Consider the following 17570-nt stretch of genomic DNA (forward strand, 5'->3'; position numbering starts at 1 on the left):
TTCACGTACAGGGCAAGAACTGTGAGACTGTGAGTAACGCTTGTGTCAGTGAGCCCTGCAAGAACGGAGGAACGTGCCACGTGTCCGGAGGAGAGGAGCAAGGCTATAGGTGAACTATCCACATCACAGTTTATTAGCGTTTAAAAACATGTGGATTAGATGAAAGCATGCAACAAAATATTATTTCTTGTACTAAATTCATCATATTTTCATTTGAAGACACTGCATTACAGCTAAATGAATTGTTCTGGGGCTTAAAAGAAGTCGAGAGGACTCCTAACTCACTAAGACCGATTCACACAGGATTGTAGCGCACACCAGCGCCTCTCGCAGTCGTCCGGGGTCTGCGACACAAGCGGGAACGCTGCATCGATCTGCAAACAAATCCTCTCCCATTCTCACGCTTAGTTTTGCTTGATATCCCAGTGCCGAATTTCCCTTTTATTATGTTTTTTTTTTTTTTTTCAGCACCAGCTGGGCCAGCAGCAGTAACTGATCCTGCGTCCAGTTGGGCTTTCTTTTCCGTTTTGGCGAGTTCATAATCCACCGTCATTCAACTATTACATTACTTCAATAGGAGCAACATTTCCTTGCTTTAAGTAGTCTATTTAGGCTAATAGGATGTCAATTAACCAAGCAAGCGTTAATACAAGTGTCATTTTTCATTATTAGGCAAGTGACGGTTTTCATTAGGGTATTAGGCTACCTTGATTTAATTTAATTCACGACTTTCTCTCTCTCTGCCTTTTTAGAATTACACTTCAATGGGGCCTGCACAAACATGTCATTATATATGCATTTCGATGATATTACTATTATTATTTTGTGTAGGACATGATTTGTTGCGTCTGTGTTATGCTCCGCATGATGGCCCTGTCATCTAACAACCAATCACCGTGATCACTGCGAGGAAACTCGTGCATGAGACTTGACGTCATCCATAGCAACGAAGACTCACTCTTAGTTTAGGAGTTGTCATTTTTCCTTACTAAGAGTAGGTCTGAAAGGCGTTGTGAATAACTTTTAAGAGAAAACTCCTAGCTAAAATATTTTAGTGTGATTTAGGAGAACTCCTAGTGGTAAGATAAAATTCTTTGTGAATACGGCCCCTGAAAATTATATCACAGTATAAAAATTGTATTGTCCGAAAAGTGGTGTTCAATTCCAGGTTTTTTCAGAGAATCGACTTAATGCAATCAATTCCTCAACTTCATTAACCATTGATTTTACATCAAAACGGGGTCAGCAATTGAATACAAGATTGCAGTTGCAAAATTAATTTAAACGTTTTTTCCAACACAAAGCCTTTAAAGTCCCCCTGTGGTTAAAATCCAGCTTTTAATGTTGTTTATGTGTCTATGTGGTGTTTTTAATCTGCTTTAAGACACACCATGTGTAAGTTCATAAGTCGACAGCATTGCTGAGTATTTCCTCCTTAAAACTGCAGTGAACCAAAGACAGTCTCAAAAACACGGTTTGAAATCGCTGGTGTTTCTGACGTCACAAACGACCTTGTAACCAATCAGATCAACGTGTGATCGTCAACCAGTGGATCTCTGAGCTGAGTGAGTGAGTGGAGGCGGGGCTCATTTGCATATTCATAGAACCACGCATACTAAATGAGGCAAGGGTGTCGAGTTACATTCAAGATATTTTAAGGCATGAAGACATTTTCAAGGAAAAAAATGCTTTAATATGTAATCTTAGGGATCAAAGATGAGTTTTAAGAGATAAAATTATTGACTACAGGGGGACTTTAAATTTTAGCCTTTTAGCGTGACTTTCCGAATTAGTCCAATTTAACAATGCCATTACCGTGATATGACGAGTAACCCATGTTTACCCAGTTGGGTAACACTTTATTTCAATAATCCACCTTAGACATTCTACTAACTATAACTAACTAACTCTCATTAGAGTATTAGTAGACTGTGCTTAATATCTGATAACTCTTTATTTTGATGCTCCAAACAGACTTTCTACCTTCGCAACAACATGTCAACTTATTCAACTAACTCGAACCCTAAACCAAATTAGTATTTATAGCATTAATGTTACATTAAAAAAATGACAAAGCCGGCATGGAGGTATTTATAATTACAATCTATGGTTACTGAATGTTATTTATTTAAGTAGGATAAATGTATGTAACGCATGGTGTAGTATGTCAGGGTCCGAATTCGCCTTTGGCTAAACGACACCCTTGAATGTAGATTGACCAATCACAGCACAGCCAAGAACGAGCTCCCACAGAGGTCCGACACTTTTTCACAGCGCTCCATTGACTTTAACACAGGCGTCTCATGTTATATTGCAGCCCCTTTAGCCTACTTCTGTCGGACACTTTATTTGCTGCTTTATAAAAGTTTGATAAAATTTCAGCATGAAGAGCTGTCACAGCATAAGCCATGTTGATACCAAACCAGAGCCCAGATGAAGTTTGTTTGTCGGACGTAGCAACAGTAACTAAGGGGGGCGGGGCTTAGCCAAAGGCGAATTCCCTACGTCCTTTCATTGACTCCATGCTGATATAGTGCACTCAATTGCTGTGCACTATATAGTGAGTGAACATGTGAGAGATTTCAGACACAGCAAGAGTGTCAACAACAACGAGAGTCGATTATACTGTAGGATCGAGCTCGACTCTAGGGCTCTTCACACTCGAGGAATTGACTCTTTTTCACCTCTAGCTTCTAAAATAAGCTGCAAAAACATACTGTGATGTGATGTCTTATATTTGAAATATGACGAGGACTTCTTAATGAAATTCAGTGTTTCATTCCCACAGTGCTTAGAAAGCTTGATCCCCATTTAAAGCAATGCATCTGTGTTTTCTCAGCTGTTCATGTGCTGCAGGCTTTGAAGGTCCCGCGTGTGACACCGACACTGACGAGTGTAAAGATAACGACTGTCAGAACGGAGCGACCTGCGTAGACGGGATCAACAATTACACATGTTTATGTGCCCCTTTTTACACAGGTACATGATAAGGCCCCAATATATTCACTGCGAAGGGGTACAAAGAAAGTTTGAAATACCTTTGCAGTGATAAACTGTTAGAGAACATCCTGACTACGCCCACATTTCTGTTAGGGAACATCCTGACTCCGCCCACATTTCTGTTAGAAAACATCCTGACTCCGCCCACAATTCTGTTAATGAACATCCTGACTCCGCCCACAATTCTGTTAGCGAACATCCTGACTCCGCCCACATTTAGATGAATATGTAAATATGAGCTTCTCTTTCCTCTCAATAACAGAATAAACACACAATAACAATAAGAAAACAGCGGTTCAGAAAGCATCTGATCATAGTGATGTGGAGATGTTTGCTCCAGCATCAAATTTATAGGTAAGACAAGTAGTTTGTTTAGGCATGGTTTGTAGGGAAATTACAAACCTGCGCGCACATATTCAAACGAATTTAACTATAGAATCAATTTTTAATGCGCATGTGAACGCCATCAGGTCACAGGTTCGCGTTTAAAGTCTGTTTAGAGAGAACGCCGTCGTCTTAGTGGCCCCTAATGTAATAACAAATGATCATTTTGCTGGAAGTGAATTAATCAAAACTAACTTGGAAATAACATTATTCAAAAATCGCTATAAAGCCAAAACAATCTGTTACCGACCGTAAATTGTATTAAGTTTATCTCTGTAAAGCTGCTTTGAAACAATCTACATTGTTAAAAGCGCTATATGAAGATGACTTGACTTGACTCTGAGATTCAGATCTACAGTCACGTCACGTTTTATTCATGCAGCACTTTATACAATAGATAGATTTAAAGCAGCAGCTTTACAGTATTAAACATGACAAACAGTGTCAGAGTCTCTTTCAGTTCGAATCACAGCTTCAGTTTCTGCTATAAAGCGGCTCTCCAGTGTGTTCGTGCTTTTACTCGCGTCTGAACAGAAGAAATGGAGATTTACAGCTCAAAGAAGGCGGAGCCTCAGAGCCACACCCACCTATTACATCATCACCACACTGACCAATGGGAGTCTGAAGGTGTTCAACCAACCGGAGTGAACTTTTTCCGGAAAGTTCAGAAACGAATTTCGTTTTGGCCTGATTTTGTTCGAAATGAGTATATTGGGGCCCTTAGTATTACTGTCTCAACGTATACATTTGTGTTTTCTTTAAATCAAAGCATTTTACCATCTTTTGTCTTAAACTCTTGTAAGCAAATTGTTATATCACCAAACTTACAGATGTGTGTGTGTGTGTGTGTAGGGGAGATGTGTGAGGATATGGAGGATATGTGCGCTTCTACTCGCAGTCCCTGCAAGCACCAGTCGACCTGCTTCATCACAGTCTCTGGCCCAAAGTAACCACTTCTCTTTTAACCTAGTAGATGAGTAACAGCCTTTTAATCAAAGAGGATCTGTTCTGCTTTTCTCCATGTTCATCTCTCTTTAGTGTGTGATGTTGCTGTTTGATCATGAAAAAGCTTCAGTTATTCTCTATATCAGAGTCAGTGTTTCTGAACTCCTGAAACGCCTCCATTGTAGTCTTGAGTTTCTTCCGGGAACGAACACGTCACAATATTCCTCATTATAATAATTCATACGCAGGATAAAGGGGCGGGGCCTGCTTGAGTTAGTCAGTAGTGTGTTAAACTGGCGGTTATGGAAAGGGGCGGGGCATTTCCCAAACACACTCGAAGCGCTCGACCAATCACAACACACTGCTCCGGCTGACCAATCAGAGCACAGTGTGCTTTTCAGAAGGAGGGGCTTCATAGAGACAGGAAGTAAACAGAGCGTTACTGACAGACTGGGAAGAGAGGAGCCGCAACAATGGAGAATATGAGGAGAATAATCAACATTCAAGCAGGAAAACCTGTTCTAGGAGAGCCTGAAACTACATCACGACTTTGGAAAAGGACACAATAGTTCCTCTTTAACTAAAAAAAATCAAATCTTTTCAAAATGCTCCATAATGTGTGTGTACAGTGGTTTGCTTAGCATGTGCACGTGTGTTTGATTCAGGTGTATATGTGCCCCTGGTTATGTGGGAGACGACTGCAGTGTGAACTATGATGACTGTCAGGACCACAGGTGTCAGAATGGGGCGCAGTGTGTGGACGAGGTCAACGGATACTCCTGTGTGTGTCCCAAGGGCTTCAGGTCAGTTCTACACAACACTATCTGTACATTTTAACATCTGTGGAATGAACCCCACGTCACCAGTGATCCAGAAAGACACTTCATCTTTTGAAAGACTGAAACTAATGTCAGTGTTTTATGTTTGCAAATTTTTTTGCATTTTTCTGACTCGATAAGTGAAGGAGTTGAGGATGTGTTATGGTGTGTGTTGACGTGGATCTGTACACTGGAGTGCCTCACATTTCTCGTGCAACTCCGTGGGATGAAATGCTTTTGTTATGACCTAGAAGAATCCTAGAGCATCAGCTACGGACTTAAAAACTCTGTCTATGATATGGAAAACACTAAACAAAAACCTCTTGTTGTACTTAGTTGAAGATCACCCTGAGATGTTAGAAGCCCTGGATGTTGTTGGGCTGTCCTGGTGTTCACTGAGGTGTTTTGTTGGGAGAACTATGGAAGAATGGATTCCACTTATGCATTTCATCTGGTCCTTATTGAAGGTCTGCCGGAACAGCCGGACTGAGTGGCAGAAACTGAGAAAACGCCAGTAAAACAAACGATTATCAGTTTAAACTAAAGGTTGGACTCGATATAGTGTTCCTTACAACTCACACAGATCCAGCGATCGTGGATATTAACATGCAGCAGGAATCGTGTTTCCTGACATTTATATGAGCCTGATTTCAAAGCCGAGGAAATACATAAAGCAAATTTGCCTGTGAATGCTTTATATAAATATAATATAGGTCTAAATCCATGTGATCACTCATATCAGTGTTATATCATCATATCATCCAATATACCTCAGATATCTTGTCAACTATCTCAATCTCAAAGCTCTTTCCCGTTTTAGATGTGTTTTGTGTGTTTTTCACGGTGAAAACAAATGCTGCCACTTTGGTGTGTAAGCGCAGTCACTCCGGCCGACGGTGACGTCACACTCATAACCTCTACACAACTTGTGCTAAAGGTGTGTCCGCATTCTCTGCAACAAGTCAAGCTTGTTCTCAGCTGGTGTTGGACTCCACCAAGGCTGTCCTTTGTCACCTATGCTGTTTGTGAAATTTATGGACAGGATCTCAAGGCACAGCCGAGGAGTGGAGTGGCATTTGCTAACCGTGACCTTCAATGGCAGTTTGTGGCCAAGTGTGAAGCCATTGAGAGTCTGGACCTCCATATCTGAGGCCATGGTATCATATGATGATACCATGGTATTAAGATGCGTTTTGGTCGAAGTGGATGACGCTTAATCACCAGGGTATAAAACAGGGTATAAAACGTTTTGAGCTTGTCCCCTTTCCACCACTTGCAGAGATAGTGGAAAACACATTCGACCGGATTGCTTTCTTAGTGTAAACGCTCATGTGGTCGAATGTGTTCAAACAGCCACTAAAGATGCCTACTCTCCACCCACTGAACTAATGCGTATTCATTGCGGGACGTGTTATTGGGAAGTGCGCTTGTCAGACGGGATTTAAACTTGACGGAATCAAAGGGACCCGCCCATTGACCCTCCCCTCAACGTAATCAGGACAGAAGCGGTCGAAAGTGGACAAACGAGACGGATTAAAACGCCAGGTGTAAACAGATATGTGTCTCACTCGTCGTCTGTTTGTGATCCAATGGACCAAAACGGATCTTAAAGGGACACTATGCAGCTCTTTTAGCTTAACTGAACAGCTTCAGAGTTATTGAAATGGTTATATAACTTCTTTCGGGTTGAAAAGTGGGCGTCTCGACCCCCCCTGGTGCCTGTGAGCGGAAAAATCTCACTTGCAACTTCGGTGCGGCGGGCCGCCGTGCTCAGTGTCAGGAAGTATCGCGTGATATCAGCTCTCGCGATGTAACATATTCCTTTACGGCACTGCACACATACACACCCCCATCCAGGAACAATGTAGAGAGGGATGGAGTTTGTCACACTATCGTCATGGCTGAGCCGGCATATAAGATGCAGAAAGCTAGGAAAGCATTGTCGGAGGAACAGAGAAAGAGGAAACGGCAGACTGACCGAGCGAGGAGTCGGACACGAGCATAGGCATATTTTGCGGGTGTGTTATGTCCCCATTGAAACATCTCGCAGCACGGATGTACCATTACAAACAAATAAAACATCTCCAGGTAACTCTAGTAGAGCATTCATTTAGTTCGTTTGTTAAATAAGAGTCGATCTGAAATGTGTTATTTTTGAAATCAAGTGATCAAAGTGCTCGTTGCCTCTGCGATCAGTGGTGCAGATAAGTTACAGTGTTCTGTTGTGACGCGCGAACTGTCTTCACCATAGACTGCACATGGACGTGCGCCTGAATCCGTTGCGGGGACTGAGAGACTCTCTATATTTTGTTATGGTGAAATCACAAAACCTAATGCACAAAAAACATGTCCCTGCTTGAAATACAACCACTAATAAACAATCGGTTTTGATGAGGAAAATAAACTATACTACTAGTACGGATTAGAACCCAGAACCTCTGACACACTTGGCAAAAGTTCTGCCACTGGACCATTAAAGTTCATGGGGATAATTGTCGAATCTATGTATTTAATCACGTGAAAATTCTCACCACTAACAACATATATTGTATCTCATTAAACGACAAATTAAACACAATGTACTATTGTATACTATGTAATAGGCCATGTCACGCTCTGTGTGAGTGGTATTTACGACAGTAACGTTAAATTCAAGTACTCCACAGTAACTCTAGGGGTCGCTGTTTGACAAAAACGGGATTCCTGCATAATGCCCCTTTAATACTTCAGTCAGAAAGAGGTAGGTTGTCCTCTTTGCGTAAGAAGTGAGTTCCTTCCGCAAGTGCAGGAGCTTACGCACATATCTCGGGGTCTTGTTCACGAGTAAGGGTCGGTCAGAGCATGAGATTGGTAGGTGGATGAGGGCATTGGCAGCAGTAATGAGGTGATTGCACCAGGCTGTAATGGTGAAGGCCCAGACAGCAACATAAGGTGCTTTCGCAGCGGAGAAACCTTCTCTTAGTTCCTAGAACAATTGGCGGATTTTGGCGAAACTAACTCTACGAACATGGAAAACAGTGATGGGTGGTGAACAGCTGAGCATGTGTGCAAAACTCTCAATTGACCAATGAATCAATGTTCCTGACCCTCACCTATGGTCATGATCTTTGGATAGTGACCGAAAGAGCGAGATTGCGGGTACAAGCAGCTGAATTAAGTCCTCGGTCATGGTTTATGTTACAGTGAGCGTGTACTGGCTGTTTGCAGTGCTGCTGATTATCAGGTAAGATTATTAGGTGATGGCACTGTGGATGTTTTCTGTGCTGCTTCAGGGGTCCACAACTTCTCCCTATAACCACTTGTGGGGTTCCAATGGTGTGTATTGTCATCTTTAAGATATTTAATGGATTGTGTCTCTGCTATTATCTACAAATGTGATTCAGACACTGAGAGAGGAAAGTCCCACATTAATCTGCAAATTGCAGTTTCATGCATGCTTCTAATAGATGCTCACTCCAGCAAACGAACACGCATGACAGAGAAAATCACAATCAAATTTGATCTGAAACATTTTGTGTGCAGTGGACAGCTTTGTGAAGTGCCATCTACTCCGCGTTCTCTCTGCGAGTTGGCCGACTGCCAGAACAACGCCCCCTGTGTGGAGCGGGGCGGGCATCCACTGTGCCAGTGCCTGGCAGGGTTTGGTGGACCACGCTGTGAAAAGTTGGTCAGTGTCAACTTTGTGGACCGAGACTCCTACCTGCTACTGAGTGACCTGAAGAACTGGCCTCAAGCCAACATCACGCTACAGGTATTCAACCAAGCCCGACCATTGAACAAACACTGGATGAAATTTGTCAGTGTTATTGTATAACATTTTTCACATGGCTTCAGGTATACAGAACTAATAAATGCGGCTGTGTATAAGAAGAGGTTTTGTAAGCAGCTGTGCTTAATAACAGGTAACCAGTCTAGTGACAAGGTCCATTTCTTGGCATAGGCAAACTAGGTGGTCGCTGCGGTCAGATTGTTTTTTCTTTATTTTGATGGTCCCTTTAACACATTCTGTTGACTATAAGTAACTTTGCCTACTATCTACTATCTCTCATTGAGTGTTAGTAGAGTATTAGTAGACTGGTAGGGTTAGAATAGGTTGATGTACTTGCAAAGTTACTTCTAGTCAGTATAATGTCTGTTGGAGGAGCATCACAATAAAGAGTTAGCAGATATTAAGCAGACAGTCTAATAATATTTTAATGAGAGTTAGTTGACATTTAGATCCAAAACTACTTATAGTCAACAGAATGTTTAAAAGGGACCATCAAAAATAAAGTGTTACCGTCAGATTTATCTTTTGATGATAGCTTTTTGGTTCTGTCTACAGGTGTCCACAGCAGAAGATAATGGCATTCTTCTGTACAATGGAGACAATGACCACATTGCTGTGGAGCTTGATGAAGGTCATGTTAAAGTCAGCTATGACCCTGGCAGCCAACAAAGTCATGCAATCTACAGGTGAGCTAGAGTTTTTTAAATTCAAATCGAATGTTGGCATGCAGGGACATTATTAATTATGAAGATGTGCACGATATTGATAAATCCATGATAATGCTTTAAAAAATATTATTTGAGAATAAAAGGTAGGATGGAATAAGATGCACCATTTTTTTTTTTTTTTACCATTGATGTCACTAAAAGTAATTTTAAATTTCCACAAATTAAATATGGAATCAATAATCTTTCATGTTTGTTTTACACTCAGTACTGAGACCATCAATGATGGTCAGTTCCACACTGTAGAACTGGTGACCTTTGACCAGATGGTGAACCTTTCCATAGATGGTGGCATCCCAACAACCATGGACAGCTTTGGTAAAGTGCAGCCCTTGAGGGGAGAAGCTCCACTATATGTGGGAGGTAGGAGTGCACCATTGATATCTGTCTCCATCACAGCCATCGTGACTGTACAATACTGTCAATCACCAATGACACCACCTAGACATGACACATGCTCTCCGTTCCATTGCTCTGGATGTTTAGGATGCACAAGTAGAGTGAAACAAAAGCTGAAAAGTTCTAGTCCTGATCGTGGTTGAGTATCCCCAGACACCAACATAGTGTCGGCCCAGATCCGGCCCACATCTGCCACACATGGATTCCACACGTACCAGATGTGGGCTGGATCTGGGCAGACTCTATGTTGCTGTCTGGGGTTCTTCAATCCAGCTTCTGGAGGTCAAGTGTCATGCAGAGTTTAGTTGCAACTCTAATCAAGGTCTTCAGGATTACTAGAAATCTATAGGTACGTGGGTTTGAGCAGGGTTGGAGCTAAACTCTGCTGGACAGCAACCCGCCAGGACCGGATGTGAAGAACCTTGGTATACTGTTAAGGTGATGATACACAGGGCGACTTTTTGATCAATATTGATGGGCAATGTTGCCGTCAACGGGCAACCAGATATGAGACAGGGCCCATGACCGATCTAAATTATCCAGATAGAAATGTATTTTCCATTTTCAATGGGAAAGTGCCCAAGCAACAATCGCTCGACAAGATTGCCCAGCAACATTGCTCAAAAAGTTGCCATGTGTATCATTACCTTTACTCTACTCATATTTGATGGATGAGAGGCCATCCAAGAGTGCTGACCCAGACAGTGGAGTCGGGCCAGATCCGGCCCACATCTGGTAAAATAATAATTAATAATAATTAGTTACATTTATATAGCGTTTTTCTGTGTCCTCGAAGCACTTTATACATGTAAGGGGGGAATCTCCTCAGTCACCACCAGTGTGCAGCTCCACATGGATGATGCGACGGCAGCCATAGTGTGCCAGAATGCCCACCACACACCAGCTTACTGGTGGAGAGGAGATGAAGCCAATCAGTGTATATGGGGATGATTAGGAGGCCATGATGGACAGAGGCCACTGTGCAAATTTGGCCATTTTGGGATTTTTAATGACCACAGAGAGTCAGTACCTCGGTTTAACATCTCATCCGAAGGACGGTGGTCTTTGACAGTATAGTGTCCCCGTCACTATACTGGGGCGTTAGGACCCACACAGACCACATGGTGAGCAGCGCCTCCTACTGGTCTCACTAACACCTCTACCAGCAGCAACCTAGTTTTCCCAGGAGGTCTCCCATCCAGGTACTGACCAGACTCAACCCTGCTTAACTTCAGTGGGCAATCCATGGGTGGAATCCACGTGAACCAGATGTGGGCCGGATCTGGGCCGACACTATGTTTCTGTCTGGGACCCTACCGCACAGCATTAGCCGTAACTAGCATCAGTGTTCTGCTGCATGTGTGTTACTTCTTCCCAACTCTGCTCTTACAGCACTTTCTCTCTCTTAATAAGGCATGCCGGTCAGCGTCCACCCCACAGCTCCTCGTGTATGGCAGATCCAAAACGGCTCCAGTTTCCACGGTTGCATTCAGAACCTTTACATCAATAATGAGCTACAAGACTTCACCAAAACCCAGATGAAACCTGGTGTGGTGCCCGGATGTGAGCCCTGCCGAAAGATATACTGCCTGCACGGCATCTGCCAGCCCAACACTGCGACGGGCCCCGTGTGCCACTGCCAGCCTGGGTGGAGCGGGCAACACTGCGACCAGCCTTCAGCCAACCCCTGCCTGGGCAGCAAGTCAGTCCAATTCTTGAAGTGAAATATGCCGATCGGACTGACACGCAACACGTAATGCTCTAATTCTGTCATTGGCTTTGCACAGGTGTGTCCATGGAAGGTGTATTCCAATGGACATGCAGTCGTACCGTTGTGAATGCCAGGAGGGTTTTCATGGAGCCCTGTGTAACCAGCTGGAAGAACTCTTCAACCCATGCAGAAAACTGCAGTGCAAACACGGTCACTGTCAGATCTCCGACACCGGAGATGCCTACTGTCACTGTGAGGTGGGCTACAGCGGAGAGTTATGCGACAAGGGTAAGAGAACTAATGCACAACGTATGTCAAGTATTCTGTTTCTGATGAGATGACAAAGCATGGGTAGCTAGTAAGCTACCTAAGCTTGCCAAAACTTTGAATTCATTGAACCAATTGCTTCTCAAAACGATTCACTGTTTCAAAGCGCTCGAAACAACACAAACTGGTGAGGCCTGCTGGTTCATGCTATTTTATTAAATTGTTGGGCTTGTTTCATGGAGAGCTTGTTCAATCAGGCCATTAAGAGACTTTTAGCTATTCCTTTTTATTATACAAATGTCATTAACTCTTTCCCTACTAGCGTTTTTTCATTTTTTTAAGTTGCCAGCTAGTGACAGCATTTCTGATTAAAACTTCCATGGCCAGAATAATATTTTGTTGTATGAATATGTAAACAATCAATTAGAGTTGTCAAAAAGTACCGACTTCGGTACTGAAATTTTATGTGACGCTTGAGTGCTGTTGAGCGGATTCATAAACACCTCTCATTACCCTTTACACTCACGCGCATCAGATATGTCTGTGAGATCACATGGCTTACACAGATCCAGACGGTAGCGTGTGAATCAGGTCCGCTGATAGACTCCTGCTTGTGCTTTCAAACACTCCCGCTCCTGTTTTTTTCACTTCCAAGACACTTTCAAACACTTCCGTGTGTTCTCAAACGCACCCGTGCGTTGATCATTGTTGCCAATCACAGACAAATCCGATGAGCGTGTGAAAACAACGGCCAATCAGAGGTGTTTATGATTCCACTCAACAGCGCTCAGAGCGGTTAAACGTTAAAATTTCAGTATCGACTTGGTACCGAAGTCGGTACTCTGACAATTCTACAATCAATATAACAAAAGAAAAAACAAAGCCTCTGCTTTCAGATGGGATTCAAAACAATGATCAAAACACAGATGAAGATCTTTAGAAGATGCGTAACGGCGCCCCCTACCATATAATAGCCAAAACACTCATTGGTGGAACAACGTGTCAACGCGGGGAAGCCTTGCGTCATAAATGAACCAATTTAAAGAGATCTGAAACCCTCAGTGAATTTTGAAACGGTTATGACAAAACTTTGTTTACTGAAATCACATGACTTTAGCAGTTTGATACATGCTCTGAAACAAATGATTTGCAAAGGTTTCGGAAGCTTCACAAAGCAGTGGCGGCCATCACTGTGGATGGATCCTTCAGTTTACAGTTATTAACTCTTTCACTGACGGAAATCTCTGGCTTTCAGTGTTTTTGCTCTTACTGTATATGATAGGGGGCGCTATTACGCATCACAGTCCAGCTTAAGTAAATTCAGTGATGGTTCATTTTTGCTGTAATCAAAAGTTATTTTTGGCACTGCCATCTCAATTAGAGCTAGGTAACCGGTAATACATGACGAAGGATTAAAGCACTTACAACTCAGACATTATCTGGCGTTTAGCCTGCACACTTGCACAAGAGAGCAGCAGCCATTTTATTAATGATTGCAAACCTGTGTATGTTACTCCACCCACATCATGATCACAGTCAATTAGAGAACATATACAATTACATAGCTTAATTACATAACTTAGTTCATTTATATATATATATATATATACAGCCGCTCTGGAGAAAACCGTGATGTCATCGTCCAGCTCAGTTCAGTTCTCATATAATGGTGTCAATGCAGCTGATCAATAATATAGTTGAATATTAAATTAAATGTCCATTTGTATGCTGTTTGTTCTGTTGTAGAGTTCGAGTGCCACGGGGAACACGATTTTCTCAGCTTTTTCTTAAAAAAATTTACGTAAAAAAAAAAAGAAAAGAAAATTCTATTCATATTCATACCAAGTATTATGGGGGCCATGAAACTTTTGTGAAAATTATCAAAAAAGCTAGAGTTAGAAAGTTAGAGTTTAGAGTTAAAAGAGTGTCTCTTGTTTGCTGTTTGTTCTGCTGTAGAGTCCGAGTGCCACGGGGAGCCGGTGCGGGACTTCTACCAGGTCCAGCGGGGTTACTCCATCTGTCAGACCACACGCATGGTGTCGTGGGTGGAGTGCAGTGGCGTCTGCGAGTCCGGCTCCTGCTGCGCCAGCCAACGCATGAAGAGGAGAACACACACCTTCGAGTGCAGCGACGGCTCGTCCTTCAGCGAGGAGGTGGAGAAGACCGTCAAGTGTGGCTGCGCGGGGTGCATGTAGAGCCACAACACCACAACACCACAGAAAGAGCCATCACAACAACACAACAACAGAAAAATATAGACATACCCCCGCCCCACCCCACACAACCTTTATATTCCCACCACAACCTGACATTTCCACCCGTAAAAGGGTCAAATAACACCAACTCTGCTGACAGAAGGGCAAGCAGAGGCTTGTTTCAGGCCTAAAGCAGAACATTAGTCATGTATTAGAAGAAAACGATGACTCTCTCTGCAGTGCTGGACGTGTATTTGAGCAGATTACGCTCCAAAATGGTGATGAAAGGAACATGCACTACATGTATGATATACCTGTGTGGGAAAATACATCCTCAGCGACATGCTGGTAAGATAGAGCATGTGAATCACAAGTACGGCGGGAGATTTTGCATGGAACCACATGCTGTCAAACCAGATATTTCCAATGGTTTTGTGTGTTATGGGACTCTTCCATTCATTAATAAACGACATGGGGGCCGAAACCACCCAGAAGCCTTCCATCTGAACATGAAGAGACACCCCTGGTGCCATAACGTAGAGTTACCCTTCGGGAGCTTCTTTATAATATTTCGACTTTCAATAGATCGAGGAGCGAGTCAGAAAGAAGGATCTATTCCATAGTGTTTTGTCATTCCATTACCTCAAACAGAGCCTTGACCGAATGTAAGGGAGAGCTGAAATCAAGCGCTAGATAGATCTCATCACGCCATTTTCTAAGATGCATGCTCATTGTCATGTGATGTCTGGATTGTGGTTAATATTAGCACTGCCGAGCAGAAAATAGACCATCGCTTATCGAAACCCTGCCGACTACGCCATGCCACTGCAGTTTAATATGGGTCAGTGTTGGAGCTGTTTGAGGGGTACAATATGACTATGGGTTATGACCACAACACTGTACACACCGAATCCCATCCGCTGACGCAGCCGTAACGACTCCTACAGTATTACCTCGGCAAGCTTCTGCGTTCACCAAGGTTTGCAAATCGCCATGAACATCGTCCTAGAATTAAAAACGCGAATAAGTGCAGTTTGGCTTACTTCATTTAATTTCGGTGGGTGTTTGTTTTCGCTTTGATTTCCTTTTCCCAACTTCCCTAGACCTTCACTTTATACAGAAATGCTTAACAGATTCTAATATATATTTGTATTTCATTTTGGTATAGTATTTTTATATGTTAAAGAATAAATTTGTTTTCAGGATTTTATTATCAAAACAGCAGTGTGAAATTTGGTGACTTTTTGGTGTTTTATTCAGTCATTTATTTCACTTGCTTATACAGGCCACAGTGGTTTGAAACTGGCCACAAGCATAGATAATAATTAGCCTATTAGCCTTATTGTAATATGAGCCAGTGTTGATTGTTTCGGAAGGTTTTTTCTTTCTTTTATATTGTAAATGTTGTCTTCCATGTGAATACCACATTTAATTCATTTAAAATATCTTTGTGCTTGATTTTTGTAATTATTTATTTTAAGACCTGTCCAGATAGAAAGCTGATTTTGAGTTGTGAATACAGCCAAGAGGAAAAAGAGGTTATTAAGGCATTTTTAATAGTGTAATTACCATCCAGTACTCATAATAAAGAGCAAGTCAACAGCCCCGATTGCTCAGAGAAATGCAGTCATATTTTAGTTAACTCTTCTTTAGTGAAGTGGCACTATTTGAGAAGTAATTCAATTCTCCATACATTCATTGAACCACATGGTTGATGTTTCCATAACGCAAACATTAACCGGTTTTCCTACTCTACGGTGGATACTTATTGCTCTTATTGTACATTGAGGTACTGGGAATGAAAGCTGATGAATGTCATCGCTAAAGATGTGATCGCTTCAGTGCACACAAATCATTGGAAAGGGTTTCCGACTTTTCCTGTAGATGTCATGGTCTGAGCTTAACCTTGTGCCAATCACAACCATTGCATCATGAACTCCAGAAACTTTGTGAAAGATACTGTCGCTGTTGCATATAGAACATTTAAGAGCTCTTGCTGTTTATTCTTCTGATGTTACGTTGATAGTTACATTGACTAACTGCAGTTACTCCGAATGTAAGTAGCGCCACCAAAATGTTTACTGAACTTCCTTTTTCATTCATTAAAATGTGTGATTATATCAGTGTCTATGTCTGCTTTATCACAACCACAACCAGAGCTTCAAGCAGCAAAATATCTGGTTCCTGGCACGTGTAAATCAAAGCAAACATGAGGATCTGCTTGTCATTCGTATTTCGAGAAAGGAGGAAAACAAACCTTGAGAAGGAAAACTGAATTATTAATGATTCACTATACATAAACGTAGGTCATGTGTTTAGCAAATTGCTTTTTCTGGATGAAATTACACGGTTGAGAACCAATTTCACTGCACATTCCTTACTTTACTCATCACTTATTTACTTTGGGGGACAAAAAAAAAAAAACATCCCAACAAAATGCATGATAAATTGACCAAAGACAGAATACATACATCTCAAAGCCAGTTCATTTACATTTTTATCATTTTTTCCTCATGAGATCAAAAACCATATAAATGGGGTCTTCAAGCCTGGTATATGTAAACTACATTTTACATTTACTTTTTTGACTTTTAAGCAATGTTAAAAAATAAAATAAAACAATGAAATTACAAAACAGAGTAAACTCAAATAAAAATCTCATGATTCTTCATCAAACTAAATGTCTAAAGTAACAAAGCAGAAAGATATTTTAGAAATCCTGTAATCTTGCATAGTTTCCTTTTTTAGCATCATAAATACAGCGGTTTTAGAACAATCGAGACCATAATGCATAAATTACTCTCATCTATAGAAAATCTACGTGAGAAACAACAGTGATACGCACAAGTTTCTATGCATAAATCATCATCATCATCATCATCATACTAACTAAACGGACAAAATGAGGGAGGTACGGCACTGGTAGACTATGAAAATACAACATATTTAAACTTCAGTGCTCTAAAAGAGAAATTACTAATTATGAATACAAGAAAAAAAAGCCATGATCTTAAAGAATTTTTGGACAAATTTCCCATATCTATGTGCAAAAAGAATGAGGCTTTATTTCATGAGGCAAACTCAATTATTTATAAATACAGATAAGAAAAAGGCACATTATTCAGGTTACAAAGCCACTTTAATTCACTACAAGTATTAATGGTTTTAGAATTGTGGATCACTCCTTAAATAATATCTGGTTCAATATTACAAGTTGTTGTAATAATAAGCTATACAATGTAACGGTCAAAGAGTTATTCATAACTCATATTTAAAATGCCCCAGTAAAGAGAATCGGAACCTTTATTTATTGACTTTTTTTACATTAATGGCTCCGTCAAGGGGAATTTTTTTTAA

At 41.5% G+C, this 17570-nt stretch overlaps 1 protein-coding gene across 1 annotated transcript in view; it reads left to right on the forward strand.

Moving 5' to 3' along the window:
- The window catches only part of slit1a (slit homolog 1a (Drosophila)), a gene marked incomplete at its 5' end in the record, with an annotated part of 82543 nt that extends 66210 nt beyond the window's left edge, over nt 1–16333 (forward strand). Inside the window, 10 exons of the mRNA XM_056270157.1 lie at nt 12–109; nt 2840–2979; nt 4237–4330; nt 4995–5132; nt 8670–8898; nt 9472–9602; nt 9850–10004; nt 11454–11742; nt 11828–12039; nt 13975–16333. Coding sequence (XP_056126132.1) covers nt 12–109; nt 2840–2979; nt 4237–4330; nt 4995–5132; nt 8670–8898; nt 9472–9602; nt 9850–10004; nt 11454–11742; nt 11828–12039; nt 13975–14213 — 1725 coding nt within the window. The remainder of the gene's footprint in view (nt 1–11; nt 110–2839; nt 2980–4236; nt 4331–4994; nt 5133–8669; nt 8899–9471; nt 9603–9849; nt 10005–11453; nt 11743–11827; nt 12040–13974) is intronic.
- Between the last annotated feature and the right edge of the window lie 1237 nt (nt 16334–17570).

The sequence above is a fragment of the Rhinichthys klamathensis genome, unplaced genomic scaffold (genome assembly GCF_029890125.1).
Source record: "Rhinichthys klamathensis goyatoka isolate OS25496 unplaced genomic scaffold, OSU_Roscu_1.1 h1tg000298l_1, whole genome shotgun sequence".
In the NCBI taxonomy this organism is placed as follows: domain Eukaryota; kingdom Metazoa; phylum Chordata; class Actinopteri; order Cypriniformes; family Leuciscidae; genus Rhinichthys; species Rhinichthys klamathensis.